This window comes from Pongo pygmaeus, chromosome 6, assembly GCF_028885625.2.
Source record: "Pongo pygmaeus isolate AG05252 chromosome 6, NHGRI_mPonPyg2-v2.0_pri, whole genome shotgun sequence".
NCBI lineage: Eukaryota > Metazoa > Chordata > Mammalia > Primates > Hominidae > Pongo > Pongo pygmaeus.
The window spans coordinates 141609330-141628783 of record NC_072379.2 but is presented as its reverse complement, the minus strand read 5'-3'; the positions used below and the strand labels follow the sequence as shown (position 1 = coordinate 141628783).

At 45.7% G+C, this 19454-nt stretch overlaps 1 protein-coding gene and 1 gene segment (V, D, J or C); both read right to left on the bottom strand.

Annotated features, from left to right (window-relative positions):
* Nucleotides 1-1284: 1284 nt before the first annotated feature.
* LOC129041621 (uncharacterized) lies at nt 1285-6322 on the bottom strand. The gene is made up of 5 exons (XM_054497081.1): nt 6196-6322; nt 5795-6106; nt 4238-4323; nt 1893-2073; nt 1285-1757 (listed from the first exon to the last, which is right to left on the bottom strand). Exons 1-5 carry the CDS (start codon nt 6284-6286, stop codon nt 1285-1287), a joined length of 1143 nt encoding a protein of 380 aa, XP_054353056.1. The 5' UTR covers nt 6287-6322.
* A 4711-nt stretch (nt 6323-11033) lies between these two features.
* LOC129041620 (T cell receptor beta variable 5-5-like) lies at nt 11034-11592 on the bottom strand. The segment is given in 2 exon segments: nt 11034-11377; nt 11502-11592. Coding segments are annotated over 2 exon segments (420 nt in total).
* Between the last annotated feature and the right edge of the window lie 7862 nt (nt 11593-19454).

Here is a 19454-nt window from a genome sequence, read left to right as displayed (position 1 = left end):
ATTGGAAACCCTGCTCGCTTTTGTTACATGGTCTTGCAGCACCATTTACAACAGTGGACTGTGTTCTGTTCAGCCTCAGTGTCAGAGCTTGTCCACTGTTAGGACCAGGTGTCTCAGGAGTCACAGAGAAGAAAGTGGCAGCAGTTACAGAGAGGGTCTAGGAAGACAGGGAATTCCCATCTGTGTGCTGGCCTTACTCAGTCCCAGGAGACACAGGGCACCTGAGCAAGGAAGGATTTGATGATGACACAAGAAAAAAAAGGATCCAGAGCAACTCTCTGTCAGTGACCGTCATTCTCTGGGGAAAGAAATTTGGTGTCTGTACTACCACAATTTCTGATTGGTGAATTTGGAAGGACTATGACGCCCCTCCTAGCTATGAAAGACTCAGGGCACCTCTATAATGGTTGCGTCTGGGACACTGAGTCCCCAGACTTGGAGAAGTGGCCTGTCACTGAGGACTCGCAGAAACCCATGATCCATGATCACATGATGTCTGATCTCTGACCAGTGCATTCACTTTCATAGATATAAACTGCAGCATCACCCACAGACTGCTGGAAGATTCTACTGCAATATAATCATTGTACTTCTATTTATAACAAGTACTATATAACAATATATAACGTGAAAATTAAAATAAAAAGGAATAGATTCAATATTGTAAATAAAACACTTCTTGAGTTAAAGGCCTCAGGAAACTTATTTCAAATCAAATGAGTTGGACAGCAATGAAAATACTCAGAGTCTAATAATCAGATTTCCTGAGGGAATCCAGGTGAATGGGCAGCAGTGGTGAACGCATGCTTATGTGTATCAGAACAGCAGCAATGGCAAGTGGAAATAAAATAAAGGATACTCCTGGCTTAAAGTAGGCAGAAGAAATGAAGTCTTATTGTTATCATGATTGCTTTTATCAAGTAAGGACCACAAAATTGCACATACGTTTACTTCAAACAGGAAGAGAGGTTTGATATTTTGTTGCAGAAACTTCCAAGGTGACAGGGATAGAAGAGGCTTCAGAAGAAAGATGTTCCTGGGGATGTAGCCTCAGACCTTCCAGATGCCCCAACATATGCAGAAGAGGCATGTTTCCTGCCCATGACAACCTCATGGATGTGGGCAGCACAGCAGCCTCCAAGACCTACAGAAGATGCACGTCTGCCATGAAGGCCAAGGCTAAGACACCCTCTCCTTGTTTGGAGCAGTGAGCTGGCTCCGAGGACTCCTAGAGTGCAGTGGGCCATGATTGTTTTCACCACCTACATTTGCAGTCACTGTGTTTCAGGAATGAATCTGTGGTCTCTTTCCACCCAAAGGACAGCCAATGTCCAAATCTACTTCTTCCCCATGAAAAGTGAGGAGCAAAGAGAGGCCTCTGTTAAGGGTCTCTGGGAGCTTCAAAGAGAGAGAAGGATGAGGTTTGTGAACAGGAAGGAGGCGACTGTGCCACACTGTGGCTAAGCTTCTGGCACAGAGATACACGGCCGAGTCCTGCTGCTCTGTGCGCTGGATCGTCAGAGTGGAGATGGATCCCTCAGGCCTCTTTGCAGAGAACCGATCATTGGGCAGCCCTGATTTGTCTGGTTGAGCATCATAATTGAAGTAAGTCAGAAACTCTGGGCCCTGCCCCAGGGCCTGTTGGTACCAATAAAGGGCTACATGACCCGAAATTGGATCACACCTGAGAGCTACCTCCTGTCCCCTCTTTGTGACTTTGTACCTTGGGGACTGGGAGACTCCAGCACCTGTGTGATCTGTGGAAATAAAATTTGGCAACAGAATAAGGAAAACATTTGTAGTCAAAACACACACACGCGCACACATACACACACACACACATGCCTACACACAGAAAAAAAGTGAAACTACATTGTGTTCTGAGGACTCACCTGTCCCTAGGAAACCCAGGACCACCCAGCAGAGGAGCCTGGTGCCCATGGCAGGGTCAGGCCAGGACAGGGGCTTTACTAGATCAGTGTCACTGTGAGCAGGAGCAGAGGAAGAGGGACTTCCTTGTCTCCACAGGGCAGTTCCCACAGTGACATCACTTCCTCTCTCAATCCGCAGGACCTCAGGGTCACAGCATTTATATTAGAACACACTTGGGTAATGCTTTAAATATTTATAAGCTCCTTTTTAACAACATCAATGCAGGCTCATCACCTTGGGCTCCAGAGCTGTCTGGACCCGGAGGTCTCACACTGCATCTCTGAGTTCATCTTGTCATCCCACAGTGGCTCCTTTGCCTGCTGGGCATGTCCTGTAGGATGCACCAACACCGCCCCTAACGTAGGGAACAAAGGGTTGAGCTCATTGTGTTTCCGGAAAGTCAGGGTCCCCTCTGCCATCCCATTCATGCCCCAGCCTCCTCCATTCCCCCAGTCACATGTGCCCAATTAGACTGTCCCATCACATGGGTTCCTTCACAATCTGCCCTCATGCCTTTCTTCTGGGATCATTTCCCACCTTTGTTAACTGTAACTCAGAAAAGATACCCATAGAAAATCATCTCAGGCATCGAGTGACTTATTAGCGCTCATCTATTCCATGCCCTGGACTGGATAACTGGGAACTTCTATGTGAAAAACACCAGGACCTAAAGTTCTAGCATCAAAGATTTGTTTTACCGTTGTCTAATTTAAGACACTGATGGAAGAAAAGTACTCAGTTTACTGTTTAGGTCCAACTTATACAAAATAAAATGAATATTCTTTACTCTGAAATCGTATGTTCTCCTTTGAGTAAATTAAAAGGTCACATAAATTATGAATTAAGCCTACTGGGCTAGACTGGGCCAAGAGAAGACAGAGCTTTTTTCTGGAAAGGCTAAGTTTCCAGGGTTAGTCAATGTGGTGCAGGAAGGAGGCTGGCTTGCAAAGATTTTTCCTTGTTAGAAGATGCTGGGATGTGTGATATCCTGGGTACTCAGCTGATATGGGGGGAAGGGTGGTCAGGCGTGTAATACAAGGGATGAAATGTTGTCAGCAGGATTGTCCTAGGAAATTGCCTTTCAACCATCTGATACATGTTTTGTGCTCTTTGGCCCTTTCTGCTCTGTCCTGTTTGGGTGCCAGGTCTCTACATGGAGAGAAGGCATCTCTAGCACACAGTATTCTTGCCATCTTCACAGAAATGCAGGGCAATTTCTGCAGATCTGAGTATTTCACTTTGGGCATCAAATCATTGAGCTGATCAGCTACAAATTCATGAAGCACATTTCTCATACTGCAGAGTCCAAAGGGAGACCAGAGCACTTCCTTTGGTTATAACCAAACTAGGTCCAGGAAGGCAGCAAGAGGTGAGTTTCCCTCCCACTGTCTCCACAGGTCTCTGCACTCTGACCAGGGTTCTGATGTCCATGCAACTCCAGCAGGATGGAAGCTCAGGAAGGAGACAGAAGCAGGAGGCAGAGCCCTGCCTCTGGGTGGAGTGAGAATTCAGGCACATGATTAAAGAAAACTTAGTCGCCAGTGTCTGGAACATCTACATATAAATTGTGTCCACATTCACCTGGGCAGCACAGGTGTCCCCTGGAGAGGAGTCCACAGACCATGGCAGGTCAAGACAGTTGTGTGATCCAATGTCTTAATCTGGGAGAATCCATCCTGTGCTGGATTGTGTCAAGTCAACTTTGCAAAGGTACGAGTCTGGCTTCCCAGAATGACATTTCTGTTATCATTCTGGGTTAGAGATGGTCAAGAATACATTCGTGTAAAATTTGGAAGATAGATGTAAAACAGTCACTGTTACACATAGCAGGTAATTGTGGTCAGACAGTGAGAGTCAGTGGCCAGCAGATACAGAGGCATCCAATAGACCTAGGAAGTCCTGTTCCTTCTGCACCCTGTGTACAGTTCATCTTCCCAAAAGCAGCCAGGCTGCCCCCAGTGTTTGGCAGTGCACCTGCATGGGTGGCCCCCACACAGAGGGAACAGCTTCCCCAGACACAGATTTCCTTGGCCTTTTCCTGTGCTCCCAGGTCAAGATCCCACTGCATGTCCTGGCATGCTCCGATCCTCCCATGTTCCTGCCACTCCAGCCTGTCCTGCCCAGAGCTCCAGGAGCCCTGGCTACTGACTGGCTCCCTCACCTTCTGACTTATCTCCTCCAGACCTTCTCTTTCTCAGCTCCTCCCACATATGCATAAGGTCTAATTCTGATCTTAAATCTGTTACACTGTCAAATTTGTAGTGGCTCTGTTTTATTGATGCAAACCTAATGGAGATTTTCTTACCAGAGGTGGTTTCAAGGAACAACCTTTACGGATGGAATTCTTGAAGTGGATCTCTGATCTATCTGGATTTGTTGCGGGGAAAGACCCTGAAGGAGAGCACAGCAACCTGGAGGAGTTCAGGTGCTGCAGCCACAAGAGGAAGCCTTGAGCCAGGTGTGGCTGCCATGATAGTGATTCCCCATCAATTTCCAAGACCAACCTGAGCCCAGCAATCAAACGGGTGGGCTTTCTTGTACTTAATGCTAGATCTCTGCCAGGTTACAGTAGATGTAGTGTGTTCCTACTATTGGTTTGTCCATCCACTCATCACTCATTCAGCCTCTCATTCACTCATCCATTCTCTGTGAAATGGGTCTCCCCACATGCCAGGCACCGATGTTGGTAAATGCAGCAGGCACAGCCTCAGCTCTCATGGGCTTAAAAATTTGGTAGAGAGGCTGGCCGTGGTGACTCGTGCCTGTAATCCCAGCACTTTGGGAGGCCTAGGCAGGTGGATCATGAGGTCAGGAGATCAGGACCGTCCTGGCCAACCTGGTGAATCCCCGTCTGTACTAAAAATACCAAAAAGAATTAGCTGCGTGTGGTAGTATGTGCCTGTACTCCCAGCTACTCGGGAGGCTGAGGCAGGAGAATCGCTTGAACCAGAGAGTCGGAGAGTCGGAGGTTGCAGTGAGCCGAGATAGCGCCACTGTACTCCAGCCTGGTGACAGAGTGAGACTCTGTCTCAAAAAAAAAAAAAAAAAAGGAAAAAAAGAAAAAAAAATGGGGTGGAGTATAAAAATTATCAGACAAGTACCTGAGAAAGCCCAGCTGTGCTAAAGGTCACTAACAGACATATGATTCTATGAGAGCTTTTGAGTGGAAAGTTGATCTCATCTGGGAGGCGGGGGAGTGCTTCCTGCAGGAGGGGCAGATTATGCTGAGATCTGAAGCACAGGTAGGAGCCGGCCACTAGAAAAGGAAGCCTCTAGCCTAGGGCAGAGGGAATGGCCTTTGAAGTCTCTGTGGTGGGAAGGAAGGAGGCACAGAAGAGAGGCTCCCCTTACAGCTGCAGTAGAGAGGGGCAGGGAGGTGAGGGGAGGAGAGAACCAGCAAGGCCTTGGAGGGAGACTGCCCAGATGGGAAAGGGGGGCCACAGGAGAGACAACGTGAGGGTGGGGGCTGGGGAAACCCTAGAGAGAGGAAGCAACATGGTCCCCAGGGAGAGACAGGAATCTAGATGGATCTGAAATACAAATCCTGTCCCACCCTGGGGGCCTCGGACTCAGGATGATGAGTAGAGAAGTAGCAGCTGGGGAAGCCCTGGCCCCACCCCGAAAGGAGACCTAGGAGGACAGACCAGAGAGAGCAACAAGGGAGACATCTGAGGACCTGGGACCAGTCCAGGCCTGGCTGAGATTCCTGCAGAGGCACATGGCACAGAGCGAGGCTCATACTGCCTGGGCAACTTGGGGCCACTCGGGGTTCCTGTTGCAGAAAACTCTGCCCAGGGCATCCCTGAGTCTTGGGTGGGGGAGGAGGGCAGATCCTCCCTGCCTTTATGTGCAGAGAGGAGACAGCCTTGTAGCGCTGTGGAGTAACTGCTGGCACAGAAGTAAACAGATGTCTGGGAGGGAGCAGCCGACTCCAGCTTGAGCGGGAAATCCTCTGTATTTGATCTGGAGACATTGTAGCCATTGGGAACTTCTCCTTTATCAGTGATACCAGCAGCAACTGAGTAGTAAATCAGCCTCAGCCCCTTGTCTGGGTCTTGTCGATACCAGTACATGTATTCATGGTTCATATCCTGGGCACATTGCAGTGTCATGCTCTGTCCTGTCTTCAGGACCTGGAATTTTGGGGTCTGAGTGACACCAGCATTCACTGGACCTGCAGAGAAGAACAAAACTGATGCTATAGCCCCAATGGAAAGGGGCTGGGGCTTGAAATCTACACAAGGGACCCTGCCCAGGACCCACATGCCCGCAGGAGAGAAAAGGCCACACAGCACAGGAGGCCGACACTCATGGCAGGTGCTGCAGGACGGAGGCGTCTTCTGGGTCTGTGCATTGAGGAAAGGGGAACAGGACTCTCAAGGGAGTCATTCTGAGACCTCATTCTCCCTGCCTGGGACCGAGAACTGTCCAGTCACGAGAGGCCACGCCCATTCCCCAGATGGTCAAATTCAAGATAAATGCACCACTGAACAGCTGAGAATGAGAAGGACACATTTGTCTGAATTGAAACAAGTCTACAAGATTTTCATTACCTTTTGTAAACAGTTTGTAATTCACTGTAAATTTTATTACTTCAATAATATAATTAATATTCTGGTGTAAATTATCTACATGGTGCTGTAGTCTAGAGTCTTAGGGACACTCCTCATGTCTTCCTGCTGTTTTTGATTCCTTTGTCCCCAATACTCCTTCAAGTATCTTTTTCTAATTTGCTTAATTGACCATAATCCTGTTTAAAATCCTTTGTCTATATTGGTTTTCTCTGTTACCAAGTTTTCAAATCCCAGGGGCAGGCTCATCAACATTGGAGGAGCCATTTTGCTCTGTTTCTTGTCAACTCACTGACAGACGAGACTCCTGACAAACCCAGCTGGGCACGTTCAGCTCCACCCAGGGCTCTTGCTTTCCATGTCGGGGGTGAGACTGCAGCAGGCAGAACCACCTCACTCTGCTGACTGACCTTTCTGTGTGGATGATTGTGACCACCCAGCGCTGCCCTTGACCTATGGGCACAAAGGTGACTTGATGCATGAGGGACTTAGGGAGACAGGGCAGGCTTTAGGGTAAGGAAGAATGCTCTGTTTGTACTTTAGATGTCATGTTTCATAAGGAATATACCTTTGTGCAGGATTCATGCCATTAATTTAGTAATAAATAAAAAGGAGCTCAAATAACATATCTTGTGATTCCTCCAGGATGTCACGAGCTTTCCCCTGGGGTTTCTCCTTGTCTATTTTCTGAGCTGATCATCTTCTCCTAGACCCAGCCAACACCCCTCCCCCAGGTCCCTCTGTCTACTGAACCAAGCAGCAGGGTTTGATTCCTTTTGGCTTCCCTCATTTCCATGCTTAATTATGGGTGGGATGGGTTTAGGATGGCACAGGACAAAGCAATGTAAAGAGCATTATTCTTAGGGCTCTGATTCACACTCAGGACTATATGCTTCATGGTAGAACCTCATGGTACTCATCGCATGTGGATCAACACCCCCGCATCCTCACATTTCACCTTGCCACCAAGTTAGAGACTCTTAGCTTAGAAAAGGCCTTAGAAAGAATCTTGTTTCCATTTCCAGGTGTGCTTTGTAAGGTGGACTTATTATAACACAGCTGTTTGTCCTTCATTTCCAAACCAATTACTCCCTCAGGTGTGCATCTGTGCTGAGACCTAAAAAATCCATTAGAAGAAGGAGAAGGGTTGCATCACAGCTTCACAGCTTAGAATTTGGTATTACATGTCCCTTGTCTTCAACATCCTGTAGCCACTCTGCCGAGTTCCCAACTGTCCCTCCCCACTGCCTGTGCTTCCTTCTCTGTTGATTCAAAGAAAAGAAGAGCCTCCTAATTTTAGAATGCAGGAACATTTGCCAATTTCTGGTCCACGAGAGTCTCCATTTGAACTCTGAGTTATTTGTTAAACAAACTGTGACTCCATTGGCCATGCCATTTTTGCCTTCGCCACCAGACTTCATAAGGTAAAGAAGCCTTATAGATGTTTACTTCACCTCAAAAATAAATTATCCCACCTTCCAACTACTTACAAAGCAAAACTGACTAAAATCAGATGAGATTCTAGTTAACATTGTTTTCCTCTCCATTTCATGTAGAGGAAATGACTCTTAGTTGCTTCTCCTCCCTCCCTCATTTTAACAACAGCTCCTCACACAGCTCCCTGGCCTAGTGTATCCACATCAGTGTCTCTGCTACGTCTTGTGTTGGGAAAATTTTTTTCAAAGTTCAGATCTTCTGGCTCCAGGCCACTAATCACATACCCACTCTAGTACCTCCCCACTGCCAACACCATGATGCTTGTACCTTCAGTGCTATAGGGTACACAGACTCTACTGCCCCCTGGCGTCTGATCTGAAGACAATGCCAGATGGTTCTAGACTTCCCCTCCCTCAAACTCCAGTGACCCCTCTATCAGTTCTACACAGAAGCAAGCCGACTGTCCTCCATCTGCCTCCACCATTTATTAGCTCTGAGACCATGAACAATGCCATTCATTAACCTTCCTGGACTCTAGCCACATCTAGACTCGTCTATAAAACAAGACGTACATTCCTCTCCATGCTTTATGAGGATTAACTGAGATACTGTGTAGGCTCTGCTAGGTTTGATAAACGTCTATCCTTTTATCTCTCCCTGTCTCCTCATGCAGGAGAAACTGATAAAGCTCTCACACCTGCTAGGACTATGAGTGAAGGAAAAGCTGGATTCATCAACTGGGTGCTGGGGTGAGGAGAACTTGGAAGCATAAAGAGGCCATTCAGTCACTTTAGAAAAGATTTGGCAGAATTAAGGACTCAGACAATACAGCGTGAACGTACCTGTCTACCCTCATTTTGCAATATAAAGCAGCTAATAAGAGCAAGTTAGATCTATATCGACCAATCTGGAACAATAAAGACCAAGGTATATTAACAGAAAAGAGTATGCATGTGGCCGGTAAAGTGTACAGGCGAACCCATTTTCTGTAGGTGAACTTGAGTAGAAAGGTGTGCATGAACACAGAAAAGAGGAGTGAAAAGAAGCACACCACAGTGTTAGTATTTGTTACCAATGGAAGGTGGGATTGGACATAGACCTGTGTTGTCAATGCTGTCTGCAAATATACAACCTCAAATGAACTTTTCTTCCTGGGAGCAATTGAGGAAGAGGACTTCTGAGGCCAGAGCTGCTGGAGGGGCCTGGAAGAGAGGCTGCATCTACTCACATCATGGTGATGTGCGTTCCCTTGTCCAGCGGAGACTGGCCTGGCAGAGAAGCTCAACACAAGGCAGAGTTTCATATGCACAGAGCTGCTCAGAGCTCTGAATGCCCCAGCCTGGGCAGTGTTGGGGAGATCCCTGTGGGACAATGTCTTCCACTGCCCAGATTGCGATCGCATAAAGACAAGCCCACCTATATCTTCCACTGAGCTTTGTGTGCAGAGGAAGGTGGCTGTGGGGTGAAGGCTGGTGCAAGAGGGCACAGAGTTCTGGGAGAGACTGTCTGACACCGAGGCAACTTATTTGGCTTTGAGAGGAAGTCAAAGACATTCAGGGATTTCTCTGTAGTGTGTGCTGGGACAGATCAGCTGTGCACCAGCTTTGGCTCTTATTAACATCTGCACATGTGTTCATAGATGGCAGTCTCAGCATCTCCTTGTCACTTCGCATCCTGCCTTTGTTCTCTGGTATCTTGGGATCAGGTTGTTCCAGCATCTGTGAAGTCTATGATAGAAGGAAGTTGAGTGCCCAAGGAGGGACCCCAATAATGCAGACCTGACGTAAAGGCTTATGCTAGGATGTGGTGAGCCAAGGAAAAGGCTTTAAAGATCTCACTTGACCCCAGGAGGCAAAAGGCCACACCACTGAGCAGTCTGGTGGCCATAGCAGGGCCAGAGAAAAATGGGCAGATTGTGGGGAGTTTTTTCACTTTGTGTGTTGGGAACATAATTCCTGGATGTCAGTAGAGTCACTGGTGATGCCACTGCCCCTGCCAGCCAGTGACTCTGCCCTCTGCCTGCTATTCCGCCCTCTACCTGCTGCCAACCTTCAACCTACAGTCAAGTCATAAACCTTCACCCATGTGGTCTCTGCTCCTGGGTGTCCCTCTTCTAACAACAACAGCTTGATAAAGTTCGTGATCATTTACCCTCCACCTACCTCTCCACCGTCAGCGCAGGGTGTCCATTTTGGGATCTGTTTGATAGGCTGTTGCTTCTTCACTGAACATATGTGCCTCCCTCCCATTCCTAGGTCTCTATCTTATTTCTGACAAGAGATATATTTCAGGTACATTTCTTCTTAATGGAGGAAAGCCAAACTTAAATTTTACTAGAATAAATTAAGAAAAATATGTTTAGACATTTATATGAGAAAGCAGTTTTTGTCTACACACAAACAAAATTGTTTTTCATTTTTGTGACATTAAATTAAACTCTTGTACATCAAAAAACACCATAAAAATGAAAATATAAGCTACAGACATGGGAAAGACAAAGGGAATGCATATAAATGATTTTTTTAAAAGCGTGGAATTTAACATTCCTCAAAATTGCTAATGAGGAGGCCATAGTAATGACCCCTGAAGACATCTGAGCCTCCGCTGAGGCCCTGCTGGTCACTAGAGGGCAGTGTGAGGGCTCTGACTTACTGACCAGGATGTAGAAGGTGATGATGAAACGGGGGGGTAGGTGGAAAATATATGGACTAGTTTGTTTACCACTTCTGATCCTTACAAGCCAGGAGACACTGGGGAAAATGACTCGATGTCCCTGAGCCTTCCATCTGTAAAGGAAGGATAAGAATGTTTGATTTGCAAGGTTGTGGAAAAGCTTTAAGATATATAACATACACAAAAATCTAGCACACACCAAGCGCTCAGCATTCACTCTTCTACTGAAGTTACCCAGGAAGTGACAAGCTGCAAGAAGATGCAGCACAGAAGCGGGCACACTCAGGACACAAGAAACCTGGCCTCTATTGGTTGGGAGAGCTGTGCACTCAGTAGGTCACAAGACACGCCTTCCAAACAACTAAAATCTTCCCTTGAAGGAGTGAAACCTGGGTGGGGCCTGCAGCTCTCAAGTCAAAGCTAAGGCAGGAAGTTTATATACAGAATGTCAGTGACTCTGCTGGGCTGTGCCAAGCTGCTGGCACAGAGATACAGGGCTGAGTCCCCCAGCAACAAGGCATTCACATTCAGCTCAGAGCTATAGTTAGGGAACTGGAGAGCTGAGAATCGATCAGGGAAGTTTCCTCTTCCTCCCTCTTCTTTCTCATAAAACTCAAAGATAAACTTGGGCCCCTGACCCAGGGCCTGTTGGTACCAGGACACACTCTTGTGCCCAGAGATAGGAGAGCATCTCAGAGTCATTTGCTGTCCTCTCATTTTGATCAGGTGTGTGGGACTTTGGGTGACTCCAGCGTCCACTGGGCCTGTGGGAAAAGCAGATGGAGGATGAGCTCAGGAGACAGCCTGGAGGTCTTCCCCAAGGTAAAGTGGAGGACACAGGGGTGGAAAAGCTGAGAATGGGGCTGCTGTCCTGTGCCCAGGACTCACCTGCTCCCAGGAGACAAAGCAGCACCCAGCAGAGGAGCCCGGGGCCCATGGCACAGTGGGGCAGGCAGCACTGCATCTGATTCAGGGCTCGGTCCTCCTCAGGAAGAGCCCAGTGAGTTCTGAGCCTTGATTTTCCTGATGGGAGGGGTAACCTGTGATGTCACTGTCCTGTGTCCTCCCCATGCAGCCTTCCTTAAGTCTTGCGCACTGCGGACCCTGGACTCAACCTGTCCTGCAGAGCTGGAGGGATGGGTGAAGGCAGAAGCTTCTGTGATGATACAGTTGCTCCTCTGCCTACATTGTCCCAGCTCACAGGCAGCCCCATCACCCTGTCACCCTTCTCCCACCTAGTGCTGTGGTACTCCATCCTGGAGCTCACACACCTGCCCATCAGGGGAGGGTGAGGAACCTGTGATTAAACCTCAAGTTGCAGCTCTTCCTTGCTGTCCTCACATCATCCTTCTGATGCTAGATTCACACCAATGTTTCTTATCATATTTTCCTGTCCCAGGCAACATTCCCAAGCCATTTCCTGAGTGGCCAGCGGTGCAGATTGCCCAAGATTTAGTCCATCTGATCAGAACCAAAGCAGACCTGTGTTGTCTGTAAATTATCAAGAGTGCAGATTCCCCAGAAATAATTCTACGGCCTTATCAGCTCACAGCACAGACCTAGCCAGCTTGGGACTCAGCACCCTCAGGGTCATCTAATACGTAGTGCTCTGGACAGTTTATGTTATTCCCTCCAGATCCACCCTGCCTTCACAGGCTGACCACAGTGTATTATGTTAACTGGCTCCTCTTTTCTCTAATTCCAGAACGAGTTTGTCTTATTGGAGACAGGACAGCAGAGGAAGGTAGTGTCACCATCTGTGCTGGTTTGCAAAATCTATTCCCTTGGCTCCCTTCTTGCTGAGTTAAATTTCCTGGTGCCTGAAAGTAGTCACACAGTAGCCTGAATGCTTAGCTGCTTAGATATTTCCTTCATTAGATATCCTAGCTAATACCTCATAATATTTTTATTCCATAAAGTCCTAGAACAGGACACAATTTTTCCAAGGTTTTTGCTACTTACAACAAGGATAGCATTTACTTTGATTTCCAGTACCTAGTTCTTCATTTCCCCCTGAGCCTTCACCAGAATTACCCTTAATGATCTGTTTCAGCAATCAAGGCTTTTGCTAGTCTGCTTCTCCGAATTCTTCCAACCTCTATCCATTAGCCATTTCCCATTAACTAAAGCTGCTTCTACATTTTCAGATCCTTGTTGTAGCAACAGCGCCACTCTCAGCACCATGTTTTCTTTCAATTTCTTTCCTACTGCTATAGAGAAATACCACAGACTGGGTAATTTATACAGAGAAGAGATTTATTTGGCTTATAGATCTGGAGACTGGGAAGTCCAAGATCAAAGGGCCATAACTGCTGAGGGCCTCCTGCTGTTATCCAAGACAGAAGGAAGGGGAAGCAAGCACCCAAGACAGAGAAAATGACTGAATTCATCCTTTTTATCAGAAGACCATTCCCAAGACAACTCATTCACTCCCACAATAGGGCGCTGATCTGTTTCTAAGGGCAGATCCCTCATGACCTAGTCATAACTGCTCCACCTCCCAATACCATTACATTGACAAATTTCAACATGAGCTTTTGTGGGGACACGCAAGCATAGCACACACATCTACACTGTGAGTCAGTATTTCCACTCTTAAGTCTATACCTAAAAGAAAATAAAAAAAAAAGAATCCATATATCCACAAGAAAGAATTCCACAAGAATGTTCACAACAACTTTATTCATAATAGTTGAAGGCAGGAGTAACATGGCTATCCATCAACGGGAGCATGGATAAACAAGTTGTGGTATTTTTATGCAATGGAATATTAGTCATAATAAAGAATGACCTACTGACACAACAATATGAATATGCTTCAGAAATACTAATTTTGGAGGAAAATAACTCAATAAAAATGTTATATGTTTCCATTTATATGGAATTCAGGAATAGACCAAGCTAGTCAATGGTGATAAAAATAAGAAAAGTTTTGGCCAGGCCCCATGGCTCATGCCTGTAATCCCAGAACTTTGGGAGTCTGATGTGGGTGGATCATGAGGTCAGGAGATCAAGACCATCCAGTCTAACAAGGTGAAACCCTGTCTCTACTAAAAATACAAAAATTAGCCGGGAAGTGGTGACGGGCACCTGTAGTTCCAGCTACTCTGGAGGCTGAGGCAGGAGAGTGGCATGATCCTGGGAGGCAGAGCTTGCAGTGAGCTGAGATCACACCACTGCACTCCAGCCTGAGCAACAGAGTGAGACTGTCTCAAAATAAATAAATAAATAAGGTAAGTTTTTATCTCTGGGATAGAAATTGATTGGAAAGGAGCATGATGACACTTTTCTGCATTACGGAAATTTTTTTATAATCATTTCAGTTACTGTTGCACTGGCATATGCATTTATCAAAATGTACCAGGTTGTCCTTGTATTAATATTTCTGTTTTTATCTCTATTAATTAAACCTTAAATAAAATTATTACTAAAAAGTAAAGTTAATTGCATAAAATATGGGAGTCATTTACAAATGTACGCTTGTATTCTGTACGGCCCAATTTAAAAATGAATCAAACAAAAATAAGAAAAGACAGGAGCACACATATCTGTGTAAGTTATGGAGAATGTGCAAAGTGCTTGGTGACTGAAGTGGCAACTTTGAAATTTGGTATCAAAATAAGCTCAACTGATGCGTGGGCTGAAAAACAACTGAGGATCAATATCAAGGAGAGCTGTAGACAAACAAAAGCCGTTTACAATATCTTTATATGCTGTTGAAATCATTCTGAGAACCATGAGCTGCTATACATTTCATAACTTGGGAAACTGGGCATTCATCAGTCTCACAATTCAGACTTTCCTTTCATTTTGGCTTTCAACAGATTGGCCAACTGGTGAATTGATGTTTTGCACAGCAAGCAGCCTGCTCCCCGCTTTGTGAGTGGGGTCCTGGGAGACCCGGCATTCCCCCTTTGACAGCCTCACAGAGGGGAGTTGGGCACAGCACAGACACACGGGTTCCCTGCATGTGGGGTTTGCACTCCCTGTGAAGCCCAGCTCTGGACCTCCAGTCCTGCAGTTAACAGATCCCAACTAAAGAAACCTTGCCTCTAGGTGTCCGCTTTACCTGTTAGTGCTAAAGAGGGATAGAGGCTGGAGAAAAATAAAATGTTTGCTCAGTATTATTCTGTAATATTTTACAAGAAAATCAATTGAGGACTTCATGGATTTTCATCCAATCCAAAGTCATGATAATAGCTGAATTCCTTCTTTAATCTACCCTGAGAGGACTCAGACACTGCTCTCAATAACACAAATACTTAGTGGAGACTTATTTATAGTCTCTTTTCGATAATTCTACTAGTCAATTATCATCAGGTCTAACGGCACAGTTTGGTGCATCTACTAACATTTTTCTTTGGTAGTCTGTTTACTTAGGTGTTTTAGAGCTTGTTCTCAATATTTTTGTCCTCCAGAGAACACGAGCCTGGTGTCCAGTGGAATCTCAGCCAAGGTGATGTTATCAGTACGACTTATGAACTTCTAGAATTCCAGATCATTCAAGCAAGTTAAAGCTGTTGCCTGGCCAGACCTGCAGGGAAGATGAGGTGCAGCAGAGATGCACTGGGCTCAGGGCACACCTCTCGCTTTTCCCTTTTCCTCTGAGGCAGTTGCTCCTCTACACCTGCCCCTGACCAAAATTTACCCCGGCCAAAATTCCTCAACTGTAGACGTCATAGAAGATTAGATGGACTTCTCGTCTCTTGCATAGCTGTAGGTAGCCTAGCAATAACTGAAAACTGCTGCAACATCTGCATAATACAGGATCCAAGCCCTAATTTTTCTTAACCGTTTCCCTCCTAGGCTGCTCTCCCAGACTCCCAAGAGCCCTTTCGAGCTCAGTGGACCACACTGCCATCTTGTGGCCAATAAGTGAAGTTTCATAATTGTTTCTTCTGTAATGGCCCAAGGAATGCTGGGAAGTGTCTGCAGAGGGGGCTGCCAGAATATTCCAGAAGTGCCATCACGCTGGTTTTATGAGCAGCTTCCCTAAACCCTAAGTCCAACATTAGTTCTAACCCTGATTATTGCTTTGAGTTACCAATCTTAATATCCCACCCTCATTCTGAATAACTCTTATCACATAGCTCCACTTATAGTTTAACTTTTTCTCCCTTAAAACTACCATCTAAAGAAAGAGGAACAGAAGGAGAGGAATGAAAGGAAATAATATTTGACTTAAAATAGGAAGAAAACACAGACATTGAAGTATAAAGAGATTATTTAATCTGAATCACTAAAGATAAATAAATCGTCCTCCAAAAATGACAATGTTACCTCAAAAGTATAGATCAGCAAAAGATGAAGTCAAATATCTATTAATAAAAAGTAAAATTGAAATATATAAAACGAGACCTCTTACAAGGCAATAAGCAATGAATGGTGGAGGGAGCAGTACCTAATGCAGAAAATAAGGAGGGTTATAGCTAAGACTAGCAAAGGGGCTGCTACAGGAAATGATCACCTTGTACAATGCACATCCACTGATCTGAGCACCAAACAGGTAAGAGATGATTCTGGACGAGGCAGAGGAGCAGCAGGAGATGAGGACATGCTGGTGCAAAATAGTATCATAAGGAAGCAAATCATCCAGGAGACTGTAGATTAGATGACTTTGCTTTCTCCTGTCTCCTGTGACAGCTGAACTGGACCATTTTGCTCTCTAAGGATTTGTTCCTGCACCCTGAGATAGATGCCCCTGGAATTTGGTCCTTGTCAGATTCCCATGGATGAACTCCCACTCCTTCCTTGTTGATCACCGTCTGAGGGAGAGGTCATCTCTCCCTCCCCTTCAATCCCACAGTATTGGGGAATGGCACAGACTTCTCAGTTGGCATCAACTTCTCTCATGTCATGCTCCCATGCCTCCTAACTGTGCCTTTTCATTTCCACTAGACTGAAAGTTAGATGTGGGCAATGAAATTTAACACCTTTATCATAGATACACAAGTAACTGCTTTCAAAATTATTGCTATTTCTTTCACTGCCTTGGGTTACAGCTGAACAGGAAAAAAAGGCACAATTTCTTAATGTGACTTAACCACAAAAACCTTTCCAAGTGCCAAAAACAATATAACTACGAAGAGATTGCTCTCCTCATTGGCGAGATGGCAAAATAAAACAAAAACAAAGAAAATTTTGTCAAATACTTTAAAGGAGACCCAGAATCCCAGTCCCTCTTATACAAACATCACTGTTTGGCCTCCCTCTACCTAAGAGACAGGCAGAGCCATTCCTGTGCCCTGCACCTGGCAGGAAAGCCCTGCTGGAGCCTGTGGGGAGCTGGCGAGGGTGAGCCTTGGTGATTCTGTCCCCAGAGCAGGGATTCTCAGGGAGCTCTGGACGACTTCCACGGACTGAGATGGAGAGTGGCCACACTCTGTCTTGGAGAGAATACTGAGGGTGTGATCTTTCTGACCTCTCAGCCTAAAGTAAAAGCAGAGTCATTCCTGACTGGTGTGGAGCTGCTTAGTTTCCAAAGCAAAATTGTCCTTTTTACAGGGTCTGTCATTGCCACAGAAGAATAGCGGGGCTGTACGTGGTTCACAGCCTAGAGTTGCTGCTTGGCCATCTCTGTTCCCAATGACTCCAGCATATGAATACTCCATGCGAGGAAAGATAATTTGTAAATAATGAACTGGTTCAGTGATGCCTTTAGTTACATTCAAAATAGTTGTCATGTTCTAGACTGGCATGCTTGCAGGAGACACAGAGCTACAGAGCAAGAGAATTTGGGAGCTGAATAGAAATGGGAGCAATGGAGGCCCCCTTAGATGATGGCTTCTAAGAACAAGAGTAGAGGAGACATAAATTCTGAGCCCTTTTGTCCCCCAAAGACATGGCATAACGGCATAACAGGGACATCAGAAAATACTCCAGTGATGTGTGCTGCTAAACTGTGTGTCTGTGAAGGTGGGGGCATGGCTGGTAGCATTTCCTAGTTTCTGTTGTACCAACATACCCAATATGGCAGATTTCAACCTCCTAGCACGGCTTCACTGAACAGGGAGCTGGGAAATGTATGCCTATTTGATTCTTCTGAGTCATACAAGCCGGCTGCAGCATATCACTAGACTCAAGAGCAAAGCTTTCAAAGTTCTTCAATGCTTCCTACTCAACACACTAAAAATGAAGCCACAGCAACTATAGCACACCTCATTGTTTTCATGGTAAGATCAGAGTGTGTGATCCTGGGTCTTGGAATGGACAAAGGGATGTTTGTGCAGAGAAAGGATTTCTGAGTCCTCTGAAGCTGCCGAGATCACAGAGCAAAGAGTTATGCTGGTTGGTTGGGGAGCCGCTAGCCTTTGACTTGATGTAATTGCAGTGAAAGTTTTCTCCTGCTTAAGACAACAGAATGATTTCATTAGAACAGAAACCGCATTCCTTCCTATTTGTTCATTAGTACCATCTACCCTTTGCTCCTTTTGCATGTTCATTCTCAGTATAAATTGGAAGCCCTGCTCATTTTTGCTACATGTTCTTGCAGCGCCGTTGACAACTGTGGACTGTGTTCTCTTCAGCCTCAGTGTCACAGCTTGTCCACTGTTAGGACCAGGTATCTGAGGAGTCACATGGAGGAAAGTGGCAGCAGTTAGACAAAAGGTCTAGGAAGACAGGGAATTCCCATCTGTGCCCTGGACTTACTCAGTCCCAGGAGACACAGGGCTCCTGAGCAAGGAGCGATTTGATGACGACACAAGAAAAAATGGGTCCAGAGCAACTCCCCACCAGTGACCATCATTCTCTGGAGAAAGAAATTTGGTGTCTGTACCACCACAATTTCTGCTCAGTGAATTTGGAAGGACTATGATGCCCCTCCTACCTATGAAAGATTCAGGGCACCTCTATCATGGTTGCATCTGGGACACTGAGTCCCAGACTTGGAGAAGTGGTCTGTCGCCAAGGACTCCCAGAAAGCCATGATCCATAATCACATCAACTCTGACCAGTGCATTGGCTTTCACAGATACATACTGCAGCAGCACCCACAGAAAGGTGGAAGATTCTATTGCAATATAATCATTGTACTTCTATTTACAACAAGTACTATACAATACTATATATTATGAAAAATAAAATAAAAAGGAATAGATTCAATATTATAAATAAAACACTGCTTGAGTTAAAGGCCTCAGGAAAATTATTTCAAATCAAATGAGTTGGACAACAATGAAAACACTCAAGAGTCTAAAAATCAAATTTCCTGAGGGAATCGATGTGAACAGGCATCCGTGGTGAATGCATGCTTCTGTCTATCAGGACAGTAGCAATGGCAAATGGAAATAAGATAAAGGATACAAGTGGCTTAAAGTAGGCAGAAGAAATGAAGTCTTATTGTTACCATGATTGTATTTATCAAGTAAGGACCACAAAAGTTGCAAAGACCTTTACTTCAAACAGGAAGAGAGGTTTGATATTTTGTTGCAGAAATTTCCAAGGTGACAGGAATAGAAGAGGCTTCAGAAGAAAGATGTTCCTGGGGATGTAGCCTCAGACCTTCCAGATACACCAACATATGCAGGAGAAGAGGGACGTGTCCTTCCCAAGACAACCTCACATATGTGGGCAACACAGCAGCCTCCAAGACCTATAGAAGATGCACGTCCGCCATGAAGGCCAAGGCTAAGACACCCTCTCCTTGCTTGGAGCAGTGAGCTGGCTCTGAGGACTCCTAGAGTGCAGTGGGCCCTGATTGTTTTCACCACCTACATTTGCAGTCACTGTGTTTCAGGAATGAATCTGTGGTCTCTTTCCACCCAAAGGACAGCCAATGTCCTAATCTACTTCTTTCCCATGAAAAGTGAGGAGCAAAGAGAGGCCTCTATTAAGGGTCTC

Excerpts from the sequence above, each read along its gene's own strand:
- LOC129041621 (XM_054497081.1), bottom strand. The coding sequence starts at position 6,286 with ATGCACAGACCCAGAAGACGCCTCCGTCCTGCAGCACCTGCCATGAGT. Across the intron at positions 2,074-4,237 it reads GTTCCTTGAAACCACCTCTG|GTCCTGCGGATTGAGAGAGG; the intron begins GTAAGAAAATCT and ends TGTGACCCTGAG. Across the intron at positions 1,758-1,892 it reads CCTGGGTTTCCTAGGGACAG|ATCACACAGGTGCTGGAGTC; the intron begins GTGAGTCCTCAG and ends TTATTTCCACAG.